Below are 21,583 nucleotides of genomic sequence, written 5' to 3'. Positions count from 1 at the left end.
GTACAGCTTAAAACTTTAGTTTTTAATTTTAAATTATGTCTTTTAAGCCTTAACTACTAAATATGGAGTAATCATATACCTAGTACTGCATCCCAAATGTAATACTACCATCCCAACTAAATTTCTACATTCTCAACATTTATAACTTTATGTTCTGCTCTATAATCATAATCTCCTTTTGAAATAGTGGAAATGGTATAGAGGTGGATATTCCTTGAAACCAGAATAGATCCTAAAATCTAAGTAGGCCAGATACAGAAGGAATCACAAAGCCAAGGCACATTTGAAGAAACACTGTGCCTTCAGTGGTAGAAAACAAAGGAGCCATTCACAGTGAACATGTGAATAGCTGCCGTTTTCCACTGTCTAGAGAGAAGTATAAGCTAAATAAAGTCACATATTAAACCTTAGGTCAATTATCTCTAGATGACACTCATCACAGCCCCTTCTTGCCTGAGAAGAGAGTCTGACTCCCTGAGGAAGAAGGAAAGTACAATGTTGAGGCTAACATCTGTAAGACACAAGAAGAAGAAATCCCATTTTGCCTTTCTGACTTTTGAATCTATCAAGAGATAAGGGATACCTTCCCCCAAATCTTCAAGCTGTATCAAATCTGAGTTTGGCCATATTCAAGGTGACAACAACAAATGGTAATCCTGCCAACAAGTAGTCCCTCTTAAAACCACATAGCTATGACAGTAAGCAGAAGGGAACTAATAATCATTGAGGAAAAAAAAAAATCTGCCAGGATATGGAGTGTGTCTTTCACATGTCACCTAAAAACATCTTCACGTTTCTGTAAGTCGGCTAGCTCAGTTGTTGGCGGTGCTGAGCACTAAGTAAATGTTAGAAGCTATTATATTCATCATTACTGTTATTTTTCCTGGTTCTGTCCCTTAGGGCCTCAGGTCTCAGGGCACAATACTCACTTTCATGTAAGATCTCTCCAGGGGTTTCCCTACCCACCTCCTGCATTCCAGTCTGGATCTTCATGAGCATATTACCACACTCAGCCACAGGGCAGAGAACAGATGCCCCAGAGAGCCCTGAAGAAACAAGAAAGCACAAAGGTGAGGCTGGACTGTTCCATGGGTGGTCAGTGATAAGATAACCTCTCATTAGCTTCTGCAATTTCTTTACAGTTTAGCTCTCTCATTACATTTCATTTCTAAATATTTTCCTCTATTTCTTTTTCTTGGTCAGACTTGCCAAAAGTTTTCAAATTACATTGATCCCTTCAAAAAACAATTTTTGAATGTTCTATATCCTTTTAAATTTTTATAATTCAAAAAATCCCATCTCTATATTCATTTTCTTTTTTCCCATTTTCCCTAATTTTTTTTTTTTGCATTATTTTCTAAAGTCTTGGGTTTAATGTTTTTCTGGAGATTCTTCATTTGGCATTTTAGACACTTTAGGGGGAATATAGTTAGACACCATGAATACTGGGAACCCAGTAACTTCTGTGTGTATTTCCTCAAAAGAAAGTTCACAGCTTTCTGTCTCAGAGCACTCCAAAAATTAGTAAGTATTCATTTACTCTCATTATATAAATTCTTTTATTTAAAAAATACAAGTCATATTCACCCCCTAGAGAGCAGTATAGCTCCCCCTTTGGAACACATCGTCCTCAGAAACTGTCAGATTTTTTCTGTTCACTCCTCAGGCCACTTAAATTCAGCTGCTTCTCCCATCATTCTACTGAAATGTCTTTTCAAAAGCTTACTATTGACATTTACATCCTTAAACTGAATAGGTGTTTCCAGCACTGATTTTACTGAGTGGTTGAGCAGCACTGAACTGTAGTGACCACACCCTTTACCTTCTTTGCCTCTGTGACTCCCATTTCCTTTGTTTTCCACCCACTTCTCCAAGCAGAACTTCATTGTTTCCTTTGCTTTCTCTTCCCCATCTACACAATTGATAAATTTTACACTTCCTTAAAGGGATGGTTCCTCCACCTTCTTCCTTTCTCACCCTAATTCTTGCCTAGATTATCACATTAATTTCCAGATTTACAGTTACCCTGAATATGCCAGAGACTCCACGACCCCTAGTAGATTTCTCCTCTGTCCTGCTGGGTCTCATATCTGTCTGTCCGATCGTCGTTTCTCTTGGATAGCTCCTACAAACATCAAACTCAACACGCACAAACCAAACTGTAGTCCTTCCTCTACAGGTGCCTGTTTCTCTACCGCCTAGACTAAAATTGTCACTATCATCCAATTTGTTGCTCAAAGACAACCCCTGGACATCACCATACTTCTGTCTGAATAGAAGGAGGTTGTCTCCAGAATCTTATTTGCCTGCATGTCAAGTGTAAGGTGAACTAAAAAAAAAAAAAAAAGAGTCTCTTGATTTGGTTTCTAGAAGGTTTTGAAGTTTCAATATTTTAAAATATTGATGACCAATGTTTCAGTTAGTAAATGAGTATCTGTAAGTTTATGTGTATAAGAGCTGGTAAGAAGTGTATTATGAGGCTTTCAGAAAGCTAAATTTTACTGCACAGTGTTGGAAAGTTGGAAAAATAAGATTATTTAAAATAGAAATTTATGGCAATAGAATCCATAATTATTTGCTACCACTTTGGTTAGCATATTGCTCAATGGTTTTATGAAAAACAATTCCAGGGGCACCTGGGTGGCTCAGTCAGTTGAATGTCTGACTCTTGATTTTGGCTCAGGTCATGATCTCAGAGTTGTGGGATAGAGCCCCATGAGGGGAATATGCTCGGATTCTCTCTCTCCCTTTCCCCCATCCCCCCCACAAATAAATAAATATATAAACATTAAAAGAAAAAGAAAAAACTTAAAAAAAATCAATTCCAGACACCTATTTCAGTCCTAGATTAAAGAATAGATAATGATTCTATGGCAGTAGCATACTGATAAAATCTCTTATTGTGAAACACACAGATTTTGGTTTTGCATTCAACAAGGCATGGCCAAAATAACTAACACCACCCAAGCCCCCTTCTACTTCATCCTCACGGGCATCCCTGGATTTGAGGTCTCTCACATCTGGATCTCCATCCCCTTCTGCTGCCTCTATACCATCTCCATTGTGGGTAACACCACCATTCTCGCTGTCATCCGCACAGAGCCATCCCTCCACCAGCCCATGTACCTGTTTCTCTCCATGCTGGCCCTGACTGACCTGGGCCTCACCCTCACCACCCTGCCCACAGTCATGCAGCTCCTCTGGTTCAACATTCGTAAGATCAACTTTGAAGCTTGCTTTGTGCAGTTCTTCTTCCTCCATGGATTCTCCTTCATGGAGTCTTCAGTACTGTTGGCCATGTCCTTTGATCACTATGTGGCCATTTGCCGCCCCCTCCATTATGTCACCATCCTCACCAGTAAAATCATTGGCAGGATTGCTTTAGCCATCATTTGCCGCTGCATTCTGGCTGTTCTCCCTTCCCTTTTCCTACTCAAGCGCCTACCCTTCTGCCACTCCCACCTTCTCACTCACTCCTACTGCCTCCACCAGGATATGATCCGCCTGGTCTGTGCTGACATCCGGGTCAACAGCTGGTACGGATTTGCCCTGGTTTTGCTCATTATTGTGTTGGACCCTCTGCTCATTGTGCTCTCCTATGCATTCATCTTGAAGAGTATCTTGGGCACAGCCTCCTACACTGAGCGGTTCCGGGCCCTCAATAACTGTCTATCCCACATTCTGGCTGTTCTGATCCTTTATGTCCCCATGGTTGGAGTATCTATGACTCATCGATTTGCCAGACATGCCTCTCCACTGGTCCATGTCATCATGGCCAATATCTACCTGCTGGCACCTCCTGTGATGAACCCCATCATTTACAGTGTAAAGACGAAGCAGATCCGCCAGGGAATCAACCGCCTCCTTTTCAAAAGAAATATGTGTTTAAGATGAAAGAAAGAATTTATTTAGATTACTCAGGAGTTGAGAGTCATAGGCTTATGGGGACAGTATAGTCACAATGAGAAATGGTGACTGTACAGTAATACCCCATCATATTTTTAAGGCAATATGACATGGTCCTGGCTTTTCTCAAAGTTTTGTCTGGGAGGACCTACCACCAAATGTTCTGGCCAAAAGAAATGTGGGCCTGAGTTGATTCAATTCTAGCACATTTACCAACAGTGGGATGAGCTTCATTAATTGAGTAAAGATTTAAGTTTTGTCTTCCTTTCTGTATATACTTTTCTCCTAAGGGCTTGGTTAAATAAGTTTGAAGAAATCCCTTACTTGTTGCCCCCACCACCCATTCTCATAGGCAGCTTCACTCAGACATACAGGCAAACTCGAGGTCCACTGTACTGGCTCACCTTCCTGCAAAGATATACTCCTATTTTCTCTTGCAAAAAAAAAAAAAAAGTAGCAAATCTTCCAGGGAGAATGGATACTGTTCAAGTTTCTTGGCTATTCCAGTTTACCTAAAGAACATGATTTCAGCAGACCAAATGAACACATGTAATCTGAAGATTGGGGTGGAATGGTTAGTTAGGTCCCCCACCACTAGAATTAAGGCTCTTGTCATGCTAGAGTTCCTTTAGTGTTTAGAATTAAAACTTTAAGTGAGTTTACATATAATATTTGTCGGAATAAGAACTCAATTTTCTGACCAGAGCAAACTCTTTTGTTTTGTTTTGTTTTTAAACCTTAATGTCTTTGATGTGGCTCAAATTCTTAGTGGTAATTTCCCTTTGTCATCATGAATTCTGTACCAGAAAAGGTTCAGATAGAAGGAATACAGCCTTCCTGATCATTATTTTGTAGGAATGAGATTGGATCTCAGACATATCAGTTTGAAAGGCAGCTATAGTTATGGTCACAACTTCTGATTCCTGAACCCATAATGCAGGTGACCAGTAGGAAGACTGACTTAGATTTGAATCAAAATAGGCAGGATTTTAGTGAGAGTGTAGTGGGGCAGGGGATGCTTAGGAGGCAAAAGGCAGAGAACAAGTGGGGAAAGGATGTCTTTCTCCACACTGATACCCTTTTCCCTTATTTTCCCCCTTCTTTACCAGAGCCTAGAAGTTACCAGGTTTCTCCAGAGAACCATGGGTCAGCTGGCATAAGGAAACAAATTGCAGAATGGGAGGCATGTGCAATCTCAGAACAGGGGAAATCAGGACCAGGAAACCCAATTATTTTTTTTTAAGTCAATAAATGGGTTAGGAATATGGATCGAAGAGGGTACTTGTTGTGATGAGCACTGGGTGTTACATGTAAGTGATGAGTCACTGAATTCTACTCCAGAAACCAATACCGCACTAAATGTTAACTAACTAAAATTAAAAGAAGAAGAAAAAGGAGAAGGAGGAGAAGAAGATCCCCCCCCCCCCCCCATGGATAGTACAGGCTTGAGAATCTCCCAAAACATCATGAGGGGAAAGTAAGTCTTGGGATTATGCCATATTTTCAAGTGGAGCACCTGGCACCATTAATAATGACTCTTTTTTTTCCCCCATTACTAATTATATGAATTTTTGATCAGCTAATAAAAACTCTGAGTTCACTTTTTGGATTTCTAAAATTGAGATAATAATACCCATCTCATAAGGCTGAGTTTTCAATGAATCACAGTATGCAGAAGACACAGGTGTGCAAACCGAGATGCTCAGTTTATGTGAATTCTTTTCTTCAACTCCCTTCCAAAAAATTACACTGTGGATTATGGATGGGAACATCTATGGAAACATCTATGGTTCCATCCCCACGAGAATAGGAATTGGGGTAGCTAGATGGTAACTGTCCACACACACAGATACTTCCACTACCCTCTAAAGACTTCCCCGATGGGATAATGGGTTTCTGAGGTGGAGATGACAGAATAAAATTCAACTTAGGACAATGAGAACTACCAGTGTCATGGGCTGAATTGTGTCCCCTGCAAATTCATATGTAGAAATTTTAATCCCCATATCTTTGCATATGACAGTATTTAGAGATAGGGCTTTTAAAGAGCTAATTAAGTTAAAATGAGTTCACTAGGATGGGCTCTACTCCAATATGACTGGTGTCCCATGGAGAAGGGGCATTTAGACACAGATAAGCACAACCACAGCAGGAAGACTATGTGGTGACATAGGGAGAAGACAGCCATTTGTAAGCCAAGGGAGGAAGGCCTCAAAGAAAACCAGAATGGTGAGAAATTGTGCAAGGCCTTCAAAGTTGTGAGAAAATAAGTTGTTTCAGCCACCCAGTCTGTGGTACTTTTTTTTGGCAGCACTGGAGGGCTATTAGAACCCATGGCCTATGTTTCTGTAACTGTAAAATTAAGCTGGCTGTAGAAGAGAGTAGAAATATTTTGGTTACACTAAAAAGACTAGAGTTTGGAAACACAAAGAGGAATTATTGGGCAAAGTAGGTTGTTCAATGACTGGTGAATGGTCTGGCTGACTGTCCGTATTATAAAGTACAGTCTAAGTAATGTAAGACAAAGCACCCATCGACTCTAAGCCCATAGGCTTGCATGGGTCATGTCTCGGTGTGCTGCCTTTCCAGCAGCTATTAAGAATGAAATAATCTCTTAGTGAGAGCTTTCTATCAACTGAATGTTATAGTCACCAAACTCCCAGACAACTGCCAATATTTAAGTGGAAACTAAATGAAGATTAAATGAAGAAGTCTGCCCTAATTCTTGGTTCAATCTTTGTTTCCTTTCCCTGGACAAAACTGTTCTTTCCTTTGTGTACTTGTGCATGTGCGTATGTGTGTTGCCTTCACGACTTAAGAAATTACATGATATGTTTAGATTTCAAAATAGATTTGCATTTTGGAAAATTTTTTTTAGCTATTGTGAAATGTTTCTACATAAGTGACTCAGTGCCCAGAAAGTAAATGACTCTATTAGTTCCATGTCAATATGGAAATGTGCTCGTATCTCATAAAATTCAGAAGGTGGTCTTCTTGACCCTTTTAAAATTATTTTTAATGAGATATAGAAGAGGAAGTAGGATTGAATATCAATTTTTTAGAGATGTGAAGTGGATTGTATTAGTTCAAGCAGAAGAGAGCTCAGGCTGCTGCTACAGAAAAAGGGATCTGATTCTAACTGGGCACCTAAGAATCTTGCAAATAATGAGCAAAAAAGCAAAGACAAAGAAAAATTGAAGCAACGAATTTGCCCTTCATCAGGTAAATAGATTAAAAAAAATGTGGTGCATCCAGATGATGCAATATTATTCAGAAATTTAAAAAAGGAATGAGATACCAAGATACATAAAGGCATAGATGAACCCTAAATGTGTATTGCTAAATGAGAGAAGCTAGTTTTAAAAACCTACATGTTTGCTTTCATTTATATGAAATTCTGAAAAAGGCAATACTAGAAAAAGAATAAACTAATCAGTCATCATCAAGGACTTGGGAGAGTAGGGTGCTGAATTGGTGAAGCACAGAGGATTTTCTAGAGGGGTAAAATCATTCTATAATACTGGAATGGTACATACATGACACTATGCATTTGCCACATTCCATAGCACTTTATAGCAGTACAGAAAGAATTATAATGTATGTTAATTTTGATAAATCACTTATGACATCAGGGATTCCCAGGATGGAATGCATAATATGGCAAAAAAAAAAGAGAATTCTATTACAAAATATGAAACAACTGCATTGAAGGAGATGGGTATTGCTCTGAAGGATGTGTGTGCTGGATGGGTGTGGGGCGGAGTTGCTGCACTAAGCTTGCAAACTGGCTGGAGTCTGTAAGAGTAGAGACAGGAAGAACAATAAATGCTGTACTCTGTTTGATGAAGTAATTTCTCATGGCAGTGTAATCAGCATTTCTACCAACACTCTACATGTGTGCTGGAATCAAACACCTAAGTGAATGGATGGCAGATGGCGGCAGCCAGGTTCTCACTATCCAAGTGGGAGGTTACAGAAAAACAAGAGGAGATGGCTTGAGTGATCCATGCAACAGAGCTGGAGACATCAATATGAAGTCATGGTTAGCTCAACGTAGTTGCCTATGATTAAATGCAGACATATTTGTATAGACCCAGGTGAGTATATGGACACAGATTTCCTTGCTCTGCCAGCTGAGAGGGCCTAGAAACAATGATAAACTAGTAGCCACAATCACACTCATTAACAGAAACAAATATTTTTAGAAGAAATTTTAATTTATCTGACAAAATCAGTATAAGAAATATGGAAGCTAAAAATTTTTAGATTTTCAATGAGAAAATTAATTCAATTTATATATTAAAATTTTATTCCAACACTATATTCCATTCTGGAAAAATAACAGGGAAAAATATTTAAACATTTTTTAATAAAAATGCTAAACTCGTCTAATTTGTCCAACAATCCACTCTTACCAGGACTAAATGTGAATGTACATGCTTGTACAATCCTTCTGCATTCGTTTGCAAAGGGTAAAACGTTTGACATGTTGTTTATGTCCTAATATGAGCATTTTTATTGGTGGATTTTTATGATTATGGATTTCTAGCCTGGTATCTATTTGTATTTCTTTGCCTCTCACCTTGAGAGCTAGAGTCTAGTCATAGCTTGAGTATAAATATATGCACATACATATATGTGTATGTGTGTGTGTGTGTGTGTGTGTGTGTGTGTGTGTGTATTTTTTTTTATCTGCATGGTATATTGAACAGCAGGTAATATGTGCAAAACAGAGGACTCCAGCGATAACTTTTAACCTGCAAATTAGCAGGAAAAGAGTAGTGGCATCATATGTATTAAAAATTGGCTAATATTAAGTTACTATAGATATCACATTCATTATGCTACAGTACTGCACATATTTTCCTTAGAAGTTATCTATCTGTATATCACTATTTGGTTTTTTGGGGGAGAGGGTGGATTTTTTTTTAAGATATATTTATCTGAGAGAGAGAGAGAGAGAGAGAGCACATGTAAGGAAGGGCAGAGGGAGAGGGAGAGAAGCAGACTCCATTAAGCACGAACCCCCACAAGGGTCTCCATTTCATGACCTTGAGATCATTGACCTTAGCAGAAATCAAAAGTCAAATGCTTAACAATTGAGCCTCCCAGGCACCCAGATGTGCCTATCAACTTGTTACTAACACATTGTCATGTGAGAAATGTTGCTGGGGAAATAGATCAGTCCTTTTTCTTTTTTTAGTGAGCATACAGAAACTCTAATAGCAAGTTGATAGAGTATTTTTGTATGTGTTGAATCTAAGACATAATATAATCTTGTGTTTTGTCTTTTAAAAATCAACCTTAATGAGTTATAATTTACATAAAATTAAATGCACACATTATCAAGGTACAGTTTAATGATGTAGACAAATACTTATACCCACCACCCAATCAAAATATGAAATTTTTCCATCACCCCCAAAACTTCCCTCTTAACCACTTCCAGTCAATCCCCTCCCCTGCACCCAGCCCTAGGCAACCACCGATCTACCTTCTGTCATGATAAATAAGTTTTCGCCTTTTCTAGAATTTCATAAAAATGAAATTATCATGTGTAGTCTTTTGTGTCTTTCTTGTTTTGCAAATCATGTTTTTGAGGTTCATTCATGTCTTTGTGTGTATGATAGTTCGTTCATTTTTATTGCTCAGTGATATTCCACCACATGGATATTCACATTTCGCTTATCCATTCACCTATGGGTGGACAGTTCAGTTGTTTCCATATTGGGACTATTATGAAAAAGCATTCCTGAGTTAAGTTTTTTTGTGAACACATGTTTTCATTTCTCTTGTGCCTGCCATGCATTTTTCCAAAGCACTCTTACTATTTTTACATTTCCACCAGCAATGTGTAACATCTTCGTCAGTCTTTTCAATGTTAGTCATGCTAACTTGTTAAGTCCTAGCTCACTGTGGTTTTAATTGCATTGTATTTTATCATATTATAAAAGATCTTTATATACTCTGTATGCAAGTCTTTTGTGAGATGCATGTACTGTAAATAATTTCCTTGTCTTTAACTTGCTTTTTCATTTCCTTAATAACGCGTTTTGAAGAGCAGACATTCTAAAATTCTGAGGAATTGTATGCCCGTTAAATCTAATATAAAATTTGGGTTTGTATTTCTCATGTCCTTTTAAAAATTAAACTTTTTTAAAAAGATTTTATTTAATTATTTTGGGGGGTGCAGAGAGAGTCTTTAAGCAGACATGGGGTCCAACTCAAGCCTTTATCTCATGACCCTGAGATTATAACCTGAGCCAAAAACAAGAGTCTGAGGCTTAACAAACTAGGTCACCCAGGAGCCCCTAAAAAGTAAATCTTAAAAAAAAAAAAAAAGTAAATCTTTGGTTTGGAGATAATTGTAGGTGCACGTGCAGTTGTAAGAAATAATCAGTCAACCTGATTTTATAGAAACTGTTATTGGTGGGCATGTAATCTAGTAATTAGTGACAAAAAAGTAACCATCACCTAATGAACTGGACAAAGTCAGGAAGAACTGTATATAGTGAGGAAAACATTTGCATTGTAATTGGAGGCCCTGAAGTAAGAAAGGCTGAAAACCTGAGACCAGTTACTGGTCAACCAGCCCAGTCCTATCAATGCACTCTACACAAAGCCCTGTCTGTATTCCTTAAGAGGTGTGAGAATGGTCTTTCCCATATGACTAAAGGTTTCTAGGAAACCCTAGAAAGCCATAGGTAGATACAGCCAGCCCCATGCTGACAGGGCTGAAGGCGGGGTAAGGTCAAGACAAATATAAAAATATACCCATCATACCATAAGCTGAGGTTACTGAAGGCTGAAGGGAGGGGGGAAAGAAAAACAGGAATATCCAGGCACAGTGACACCAGACCTACTTGGCCCTACAAATAGGGTCTGAGAGTGTACTGGAGCGGAATTTGGGGCTTTTGGTAGAACTCTTAGGATCTGAAATCTGGGCAATCTGAGATTGTCTATATTTTATTTTGTGCCTAAACTGAGGTAATTTAATCAGCTGTTCCTCAACCTCAGAGTCTCCAAGTACATAAATTCTAAGGGTAGAGATCATTGGATATGGATTGTACAGAGTCTGGTTCCCTACATACCAGGAAGGAGGCTGCTTCGTAAGTAGGTTCCCATACAAGTTATCATTTAAACAAGGACATTCTGGGGAGGGAAAGAGAGTGCTGTATAAATAATGATGCTGAGGAAAATAAGTGTAAACCATGATTATCTTGGGCAAACCAAAAAGTATCCTCACCTTACTCAGAAGCACATTCCTAGGACAATCTCTTTCTTGGGGGATATTCTTAATCCCCACCTAACCTCTCAAAAACAGCAATTTATTTTGTTTCAATTCAAACATCAAGACCCCAGCCTTAATGTTAACTTACTAACTTTACTGTTAACTTATTATTTATCAGGCTTTTTTGTTTAGGACGTCTGGGGGTAAATAAAAAAGTGAAATTCACGATCTCTGCCCTCAAGCCGATCACATCTGGTGAGAGAAGACATTCACATACATACATACAGAGACACATGGATGTTGACAGGATGTGAAATAAAAGGGGCCAGGGATGACTCATGATCCAGAGTCAAGCCTGTGACAATGCTTAGAATTCCTCATTCCTATTCCTCCACAAAATGCCTGGTGTCCAGCTTTGCTCACAGCAGAAATACCATCAGAGTTTGTGGAGTGGCTTGAAGTCTTTGCCCTGTTAGAAGGATTCAGAGCCGTTTCCTCTTGAAGGAGAACAAGTCGAAAATTCCCTGTCGGATTGGCTTGGTCTTGACACTGTAGATGATGGGGTTGAGGACAGGAGGCACAAAGAGGTAGATGCTAGACATGAGTGTGTGGACCAGGGGTGAAGCATGCTTGGCAGCTCGATGCATCACAGACACACCAATCATGGGCACATAGTACAAAAGCACTGCACAGATATGAGACACACATGTGTTGAGGGCCTTCCGCCGTCCCTCCCCAGAGGCAATGCCTAGCACCGTGTAAAGAATCAGCACATAAGAGACCACAATGAGCAGTGAGTCCAGCCCAAAAGTGGCCAGGACAATGGACAAACCCAGGATGCTATTGAGCTTAGTATCAGCACAAGGCAGCTGGATCAGGTCTGAGTGGAGACAGTAGGAATGGGAGAGGACATTAACATGGCAATAGGGCAGTTGCCTCAAAAGGATTGGAAGTGGGGCCATGAACATCACACTCTTCAGTGTGATTCCCAGACCCATGCAGATGATACGGGACAGGGTTAGGATGGCTGTATATCGCAGTGGATTGTAGATGGCTACAAAGCGGTCATAACTCATGGCCAAAAGGACCCCTGACTCCATGCCTGAGAAGGTGTGGATGAAGAACATCTGAGCCAGACAGCCATCAAAGTCAATCTGGCGAGCATCAAACCAAAGAATACCCATGACAGTGGGCAGTGTAGACACAGAAACACCCACCTCAGTCACAGCCAGCATGGAGAGGAACAGGTACATGGGCTCATGTAGAGCAGCGTCCACATGCACTGCTGCCATGATTAGGCTGTTACCCACAATGGCCACAATATACATGGTGAAGAAGGGGATAGAAAGCCAGCCATGTTGAGCCTCCAATCCTGGGATACCAGTTAGGAAGACAGACAGGACATCAAGACTTTCATTGCTTTCAGCTCCCATGTCACCAAAAGCAGAGATGTCTTCACCTGACATCTGGAACAAAAAAATGAAATTAGCTTCCTCCTGAAGGTCTTCTGCCTTAGCAGCTCACCTCAAGGGCTGAAGGAGGCAGATGGAAGGAAGTGAGGGAAGTTGCAGCCATCTACATCATTTTGGGTAAAAATATAAGACACTTTCTTCTCACCTCCTCTTTCTCTGACCTCTAAAACCCTAAAATTTTACATGTAAAGGAAATATTTGAAACTGCCCAATCTTAGAAGAGACAGCATAGCTTAAAAATTGAGAGCAGAAACAGAATAAATCAGACCTGTCAAAATCCACACTCAGCTGATTACTAGATGTGATGTGGGCAACTTACTTATACTTCTAATCCAAAGGGGGTTTTGTTTGTTTGTTTTCGTTTTTTTACTTGTAATGTGGAGATAAGAATAGTATTTAATTGTGTTTAAGAAACAGAAGCCACCTAAGGGAGAAGAATGAGGTGATGCTGGAGAAGTTGGTCTTCATTTTCACAGGCGGTGAAAAGGACAGAGTGGCAGATGCACATTTTTTTCCTGCCTTCTATGCAGACGGTGGGGTGGGGGGAGGCAGGTGGAAGAGGTCCGGAAACCTTCTAAAGTGGCCCCTCTCAGATGTCCATTGATTCAGTTGCCAACAGTCTCTCTAGGACCTGAAACCAGAGTCCAGTTGTGCACCTATTGATACATTCCCCTCCACTGCATCCTTATCAAACTGTCACCCACACTCAGCTTGAACACTCCCAGTGATGGGGAGCTCACTGCACCTAATACCACTATCCTGGTTAGATGCACTGACTTCTGAAGTGCTTTCTTATCTGGGGCTTAAAGGTGCTTCCTCCATATTGGTGCAATTGCTGCAGACACAGAGAAACAATCTCTTTCAGGTTTCACCTGAGTATTATTCTTCCTGGTATCTGTTAATTGTTTGCAAAATACATCTGAACTTGCAAACATGTATTTACTTGTGTAGTTATTTGTTTAAGAGTCAAAGCTGCACAATAGGGTGATAATCTTCTGGTCAGCAGAGGTGTTCAAGCAAAGACTGAATAATCTTTGCTGGGAATATTGGCGGGACAATCCCAGCACCTGCTGCATTGGGACTAAAGGCCCTTTCTGCTTTTTTCAACTGTCTTTCTGCCCTCAGGCCTGATGTCCAGCCTGCTAAGATCTCTCTCTCATCCTGTGACACTGAGAATATCAGGGCTGTGGATCTGTGTGGGACCCAAGAGAGGCCGGTTCTCAATGCCTGTCGTGGGTTCATGTGTCTTTCCCTAAACCACTTTCCACCACCCTATCTGAAAGTGTGTGGGAGGACCAGGAACATTTGAATAAATATTACTCTATTTGTAGGAAACCTACATGAAAATAAGATCTGGGGATATTTTTTTTTTTTTAAACCTCTCCATCACAGACCAAACAAGTCGCAGCAAATACACAGCCCATATGTGCCCTGACAGAGAGTCACTGAAAGATACAGAGACGTGAGAGACCGGGAGAACCTCAGAGGCCCAAATGGAATTATAGACCGAAACATACTCCTGCACACATGCCTTGGAGAGGCAAACAGACTCAGACTCACCTGAGAGAGCTTTGTGAAATGGGAGTGAGATTCAAAGAGCATAGGCCAGAGCTCATGAAGGCATGGAAAAAAGCCTTAGGCAGGCAGGAGTAAGAGGGGAGGAGGACTCTATATGTCTCTGAGTGAGAGTCCCCAGGGGCCAGGACCCTGGGGCCCTGGTGTGCCTGAGGGTGATGCTGAGCTGGTGATGAGAAAAGGAGGGGGATTATATCTCCCCTTGGGAAGAGAAAGGAAAGAAAAATACATTCCCAAAATATACTTCCCTCTCTCTGCACAGAAAATAAAAATCTCAACAGCTTCCCTGTGATGCAGAGGATGAAGACAAATCCCCCAGTCTCCATGGCAACATCCTCGGCCCCCAATAATCCAGTCTCGAAATTGGAACTCTCAGCCCAGGACCAGGAATCTACATCCTCAAATTCTGGACTTAAAGCCTGTATAGCAGGCAGAACCTAAAATTTAGACCCCAGTGGGCAAACTCCCGAGACTCAGAGCTCAAGAGAAAAGAGCTTAGAGCCCAGGATTTAACCAATAAGGGATATGACTGAGCTTCCTTCACCCACTCATCGTAGCTGTTCCCTACTCAATTCTCACTCCCATCCCTTACACTCAACCCCTCACCAAATTCAGAGGTCTCATTCAGGAGAGACATCCTAGGATGCTGAAAGACTGTAGGGTTCACAGTCACACAGAGGTAGGTTTGAGTCCTAGTTTTACCATCTACCAGCTTCATAATTTCAAGAGATTAGCATTTCTTGAACTTGGAACTCATTTCATAAGGGGTTAGTACCTATCTATAGGGGTAGGTATTCAAATGAAAAGAAGAAAGTAACAGTTTGTAATGTGATTGTACCTCACATGATAATTATCCTTGTAAATTCTGCTGGAGTCCCCAATTTCAAATACCCCTAATAAATTCTTTCCCAAATATTTAATCTTCCCACTAAGTATTTTCAGTTGACCTCATCCTTGTTTCAGTTTCAAATAGGATAAAGATATATTTAAAGAAGGCATAACAGGAAAGTGAAATAAGTCAATCTGAGAAAGAATTACCATATGATCTCTCTGATATGAGGAATTTGAGAGGTAAGGCAGGGGATTGTTGGGGGTAGGGAAGGAAAAAAATGAAACAAGATGGGATTGGGAGAGAGACAAACCATAAGAGACTCTTAATCTCCCAAAACAAGCTGAGGGTTGCTGGGGGGTGGTGGGTAGGGATACGGTGGCTGGGTTATGGACATTGGGGAGGGTATGGGCTATTGTGAGTGCTATGAAGTGTGTAAGCCTGATGACTCACAGACCTGTACCCCTGGGGCAAATAATACATTATATGTTAATTTAAAAAATAAAATAAAAAAGAAGGCATAGCAGGAGAGCTCTCTCCCCTTTATAAACTGAGGAGTGGAATACTTAGAGAAAGCAAACAGAAGATAGCTATAGAGAAAATTTCCCCTTCCCTATGAGGAACTTGGAAATATCTCCAAGAGAAATATCCCAAAGAGCACTTTTTGCTTTCCACTATTGTGGAATTTCTTGGATCAGATGAATGAGTTGGGAACCCGGAGATGGAATTCAAGAGAATGCAGATGACAACCTTGTGAATGAGGTCAGAGAATCACAGGAGAAAAAACAGAGACCAAAATAATGAAGATTGGGCATAAGCCCCTGGTGAGAAGGGGCAAGACTTTGAGAAGTCATAGAGTCAAGTGACTCTAGGTATGTCATTAAGGACAACATGATGAGGAACAGGCATCAGATCAGATCCAATTCATTCATTTATTTAATTAGTCATTTGGTTGTTCATTGAATTAACATGTACTGGATGTACCAAACACTGCTAGGTGCAGGATTTTAGGTTTAACTGTCATTATATCATTTAGGGTTTTTTTGTTGTTGTTGTTTTTGTTTGTTTGTTTTTTGTTTTTTGCTTTTGTTTTTGTTTTTTACTTTTTTTTTCTTAAATTTTTTATTTATTTTCAGCGTAACAGTTTCATTGTTTTTTCACCACACCCAGTGCTCCATGCAATCTGTGCCCTCCCCAATACCCACCACCTGGTTCCCCCAACCTCCCACCCCCTGCCCCTTCAAAACCCTCAGGTTGTTTTTCAGAGTCCATAGTCTCTCATGGTTCACCTCCCCTTCCAATTTCCCTCAACTCCCTTCTCCTCTCCATCTCCCCTTGTCCTCTATATTATTTGTTATGCTCCACAAATAAGTGAAACCATATGATACTTGACTCTCTCTGTTTGACTTATTTCACTCAGCATAATCTCTTCCAGTCCTGTCCATGTTGCTACAAAAAAGTCCTTTTTAAAGATTCAGTTTCTGAAGATTCTGTTTCCATTAATTGACAGGAAAAGTCAACAGAAACCCTAAGTACTGGTTTGGAGTGACAGTAGTAAACCTAGCATGTGTACAAATCCCAACAAAGGGAACTTTTATAAGTGTTAAAGGTTATCTATGGGAAATTATGCAACACTTTCCCCCATAAAGCTTAAGTAGAGAAATAAATGTGCCCTGTGGAGTATAAGCGGGATTTTCCACAATAGAGCAAAAAAAAGCAGGTACATGTTTGGTGTAGAATATAACCAGAGTAGGCATATCGCTTCTAAAAAAGAAATACACTGTTTAGAAAGAAGTTCATAGACTTTGTAGAAAGGAGAGAGAAGCCTCAGAAGAGGTGTTGGTCAGGGGCTTGTATACATTGAAATCCTACTGACAACAGGCAAGGTCCCACATCTCACTGTGACAAACAACTGATTTTTTTTCCCCTCTAGGTTCTAATTGCCTAGAGGGCAGCCTTAAAATTAGAGCTTGCCTGAATTTTGGATTCCAAATACGTTGTGATGGCATGAGGTGAGAACTGGAGGGTAAAGAAGGGAATCACAGGGTTGGACAGGAGCCTCAGAGTGACTGTGGGATGGCTGGGGGATTGTTCATCAAATCCTTCTGTGAAGGGCATCTTGGTTCTTTCCACAATTTGGCGACGCCAAATCGTGGAAAGAACCAAGATGCCCTTCGACGATGAATGGATAAGGAAGATGTGGTCCATATACACTATGGAGTATTATGCCTCCATCAGAAAGGACGAATACCCAACTTTTGTAGCATTGGTGAAAAAACAATGAATACTGTTACGCTGAAAATAAAAAATTTAATTAAAAAAATACAGTGACAATTATATTTAATTATCAGGGGAGATATTTATAGCATATTAACTGAAAAAATCAGGTTACAAAATGTGCAGTATGTTTTCCAAATTTGTAAAAAGTATACATGCATTATAGGTAAATAAGAGAAATAAATGGAGTATAGACCCCAAAAAAAAAAAAATCCTTCTGTGAAGCTGTTTCAGTGTTCCACCTGCACCACCTCATGGAGATAAAAGACTGTAATCTGCGTTTCCCTTCACCACAGCACCATATGCCCCTGCCCTTCACTCAGTCTCCTCCCAGCTTTCAAAACCACCCATGGGGCCTCTGGGGGACTCAGTTGATTAAGCCTAAGTGTCTGACTCAATTTTGGCTCAGGTCCTATCTCAGCATAGAGTCTGCTTCTCCCTCTCCATCCTCCCTTGCCCTTCCTCCTGCGCACTCTCTCTCTCTCTCTCCAAAATAAATAAATAAAATCTTATTTGTGCACACTACATCCTTGGCATAACCTTCTGGGCAAGGGTGTCAGGGGAAAGTGGGGTAAGTTGTCATTCCTTGGAAGCCAGGAGCCCTGTGACTGGATCTCGGTCAAGCAGAACAATTAGAGCAGGCCCTTGCTGGGATTATTTGGGGACTTTTAATTGTGAGACACCATGAGAAAATACGTATATGCCAAAGTGCCCTCAGACATTGTGTGCTTACCCGCAGTGCAATAACTTCTCTGCTATCTCTGATCTTATGTTAATTCAAGGGTGTGCACATGGGGAGAGTTTTCATAAGACAGAGCAGACCCACATGAACAAATGCTGGAAATAGTTCTAGTCCTCAAAACCCAGGGAACAGTGGTTCTTACTTAAACAGGTGGAACATTTGGGTTCTTTCTTCATTGAATGCTTTTGTAGCATCACAATATACAGAATCTTCAACTAAGTTTTCTAATCTTCAACTAAGTTTTCTGACAGTATAGGTGACTGTCAGAACTCCATTCTCCCAGATCACCACCAACACCTGTAGTTGATTTTATCCTTCATGGAATCACCTATACCAAATTTCATGGAATAACCTTCTCAGGGATGTTTTGTTCTTTACTACGAAAACCTCATGTATATTCAGATTTATTCATGGCACAAGCTTGACTCTGCTCAAGAGACTCTTTATCAGTTGGGTGTTCAGTGTGCAGAAAGAGTTAACAAAGCAGGTCCAAGACAGCATATTCTTAGAATGGTCATGTTGCAAAGAGTCCCTCGGTTGGCATCTGGGAACTTGGATCTCCAGGGGGTTCCCACCACCCAAACTGTTGAGAGTGACTCACTAGGCCTAAACTATTTATGCAAATAATATGATTTATGCTGAGCACTTGATTTCCTCCTGGAGGTCTACAATTTTGATATTACCAATAGATGTTGCCTACCTGACTCACCCCCAACAAAAACCTTGTTAAGTCTTTAAAGATAAATAAATAAATAAATAATAAGTAGATAAAATATTTAAAAACACACACACACACAATCTTCTCAAGATTGTACTTCCCAAATTTCTCAATATGAAACTTCCCCTTTGTCTAAACAAATTTGTTTGCAATTCTTCTAAATATTCTAGACTAATATTCTAGGTTAAAGCTTCTCAACCTTTGAGAATTATATCAGAATTACCTGGAGGATTTATTAAAACACAGCTTGTTAGACCTCACCTCCCAGATTTTCTGGTTCAGGAAATCTGAGGAAGGGCCAGAGAATCTTCATGCTTAACAAATTCCCAAGCGTTGCTGGTGATGCTGGTCTGGAAATTACACTTTGAGAACCACTTTTCCAGACTCTTGTAACTCATGAGTCTTGTTATTTTTGCTACACATCACATGGACATTACCTGAGAGGTGTTTGAAAGAGTAGCACTGTGCTTCTCAAGCTTTAATCACCCATGGGTCTTACTAAATACAACTTGAATTCAGTAGGTCTGGTGTGAGGTCTAAGCTTCTGTTTGTCTAAAAAACTACCAGATATACCAATGCTGCTCTTCACTGGGCCATACTTGGAACATAAGGTTCTAACTTCTTTTGCCTAAAGATTTCTTCTCAGGCAGTTATTTATGCTAAGACCATAACCTTCTCTTTTTCCTATCACCCTACACCAAGTACCCTAACCCCTCTCATCCTTCACAAATTACTTTATATAAACACACACACACACACACACACACACACACACACAGTCTGATCTTGATCTCTGAACATGAAATGGGTCTTCTCTTGAACATGAAGCACCAAGCCTCCACAGAATTTGCTGTCTAATGTCTATCATTTCCCTCACTCTGAGTGGTAGTAACATTATTTGTGCTTAGCCTGTTTGCTCGTTAAAATTTCCATTGTTTCCATATATACCACACATTTTTCAGGGCATTTGTTACTCATTTTTAGTTTTTTTTTCCTTGATATATCTCTTACTTAACAATATGCCTTATTCACCATTATAACATTCTTAGCGACTAGCACAAAATTTTCACATGGTAAATGTTCAGTATATATTTATGACATTTTATTGAGTCAGCTGTTCTCTTATTAGTTCCATATTCCAGCTCTCAAGATCTTGGTTCCCCTCCCCGTGTTTTAGCATTCCTAAAGCTGGCAAACCAGCCCCAGTCCTTTCTCTAAAGGACTTCTCTTAGTAGCCTTCCTCAGCTCTGGGATTTATGGAGGATTTTGAAGATCCCTCTGCGTATTTCCTTTGTCTTCACGCTGTAGATGATGGGGTTGAGCATGGGAGGTACAAACAGGTAGACATTGGACATCATGACATGAACAACAGGTGGGGCACTTTTCCAGAACCGATGGATCATGGAGACAGCAATTATGGGCACATAAAAAGCCAGCACTGCACAGATGTGTGACATGCAGGTGTTGAGTGCCTTGAGCCGCTGCTCCTGGGATGCGATGGCCAACACAGCTCTCAGGATCAATGCATAGGAAAGCAGGATGAACGCCGAGTCAATGCCATAGGTGAAAATGACAACAAAGAGCCCATAGATGTTGTTAACGTGGATGTCTCCACACGCCACTTTCATGAGATCTGGATGGAGGCAGTATGAATGATGCAAAATTCTGCCCTTGCAGAAGGGCAGTCGTTTTACCAGAAAGGGGAAAGGGAAGAGTGTGATGAAACTCTTGGCAAGGATGCCCAGGCCCATAGCCAAGATGCGGCTGTTGGTGAGCACAGTGGCATAGCGTAGTGGGTCACAAATAGCCACAAAACGATCAAAGCTCATGGCCAGCAGTATGCCTGATTCCATGAAAGAGAACGTGTGGATGAAGAACATCTGAACCAAGCAGGCATCGAAGCCAATGTGGCGGTAGTTGAAGCAGAAGGTAGCAAGCACAGTGGGAAGTGTAGAGAAGGACACTCCCAGATCATTGAGAGAGAGCATAGAGAGGAAGTAGTACATGGGCTGGTGCAGAGCAGGCTCCCGAACCACCAGAGTGAGGATGCTGAGGTTGCCTATGATGGAAATCAGGTAGAGGATGCAGAAAATCAGGGCAACCCAGGCATGACCTCTCTGCATCCCCGGAATGCCTGTCAGCTGGAGTGTGGCTGGCTGGAAGGGGGTATCATTGAGGCTCAGCATGGCAGGCAGGTGGGAAAATACAGACAGGGGGTGACCCCCAGTGGGTGTTTTGGGGGGAGTTCTTCACTTTCTTTCAGACCTCCTGTCTCCGAAACAAAAGTTTAGAGATTCAAAGTGTTTGTCTATGTTCCTGCTTCTCTCATGAGACTATGAGCTCTCTGAGGATAGTAACTGGGTTCTACTCATTTCTCTATCACCAGTGCTCAGTACCCTGTGTAGGCCATGGTAGAAACTCCATGAAGATGTGATGATCAGGTGAGTGCCATGGCATGGCAAGCCAATAAGTAAGAGACAGCATGAATGATGCCCCTAATCTTTACCTTAAAGTACATCATTCCTTCGCTTCCCCCATCTCATCCTAGAAGCCATCTTTTGGAAATCTGGGACATATAGAAATTAAGATAAACAGGGAAAAACAAACACCACCCATTCCTTTGGAAATCCTTTGATTGATGGTGCCAATGAAACTTCTACCCTGTGAACTTATAGCTTCAATAGCCTCTACTCAGGTCTCCTCAGGCTCCCAGTCCCACAACTATCCCTGGACCTGCCATCACCAAAAAAAATTCTACCTCTGCAATCTTAAATTCCTTTATTTTTTACTTTATTACAATAGCCTTCTACCTTCCACCTCTCCTACCTTCTCA

The 21,583-nt window shown here is 40.7% G+C and overlaps 3 protein-coding genes across 3 annotated transcripts; 1 reads left to right on the top strand and 2 right to left on the bottom strand.

Moving 5' to 3' along the window:
- Positions 1–2,940: 2,940 nt before the first annotated feature.
- OR51Q1 (olfactory receptor family 51 subfamily Q member 1) lies at positions 2,941–3,894 on the top strand (the record flags this gene model as incomplete). Its single annotated transcript, XM_080815044.1, has 1 exon — positions 2,941–3,894. One exon carries the CDS (start codon positions 2,941–2,943, stop codon positions 3,892–3,894), a length of 954 nt encoding a protein of 317 aa, XP_080671170.1.
- A 7,725-nt stretch (positions 3,895–11,619) lies between these two features.
- LOC308350053 (olfactory receptor 51I2-like) lies at positions 11,620–12,570 on the bottom strand (the record flags this gene model as incomplete). The annotated part of the gene is made up of 1 exon (XM_080815053.1): positions 11,620–12,570. The coding sequence occupies one exon, from the start codon at positions 12,568–12,570 to the stop codon at positions 11,620–11,622; it is 951 nt and encodes a 316-aa protein (XP_080671179.1).
- Positions 12,571–19,991: 7,421 nt separating this feature from the next.
- LOC308350075 (olfactory receptor 51I1) lies at positions 19,992–20,936 on the bottom strand (the record flags this gene model as incomplete). Its single annotated transcript, XM_080815076.1, has 1 exon — positions 19,992–20,936. One exon carries the CDS (start codon positions 20,934–20,936, stop codon positions 19,992–19,994), a length of 945 nt encoding a protein of 314 aa, XP_080671202.1.
- Between the last annotated feature and the right edge of the window lie 647 nt (positions 20,937–21,583).

Source organism: Martes martes (genome assembly GCF_963455335.1).
Source record: "Martes martes genome assembly, chromosome: 10".
Taxonomy (NCBI): domain Eukaryota; kingdom Metazoa; phylum Chordata; class Mammalia; order Carnivora; family Mustelidae; genus Martes; species Martes martes.
The sequence above is the reverse complement of the archived record's forward strand: the minus strand, read 5'-3'. Positions and strand labels throughout refer to the sequence as shown.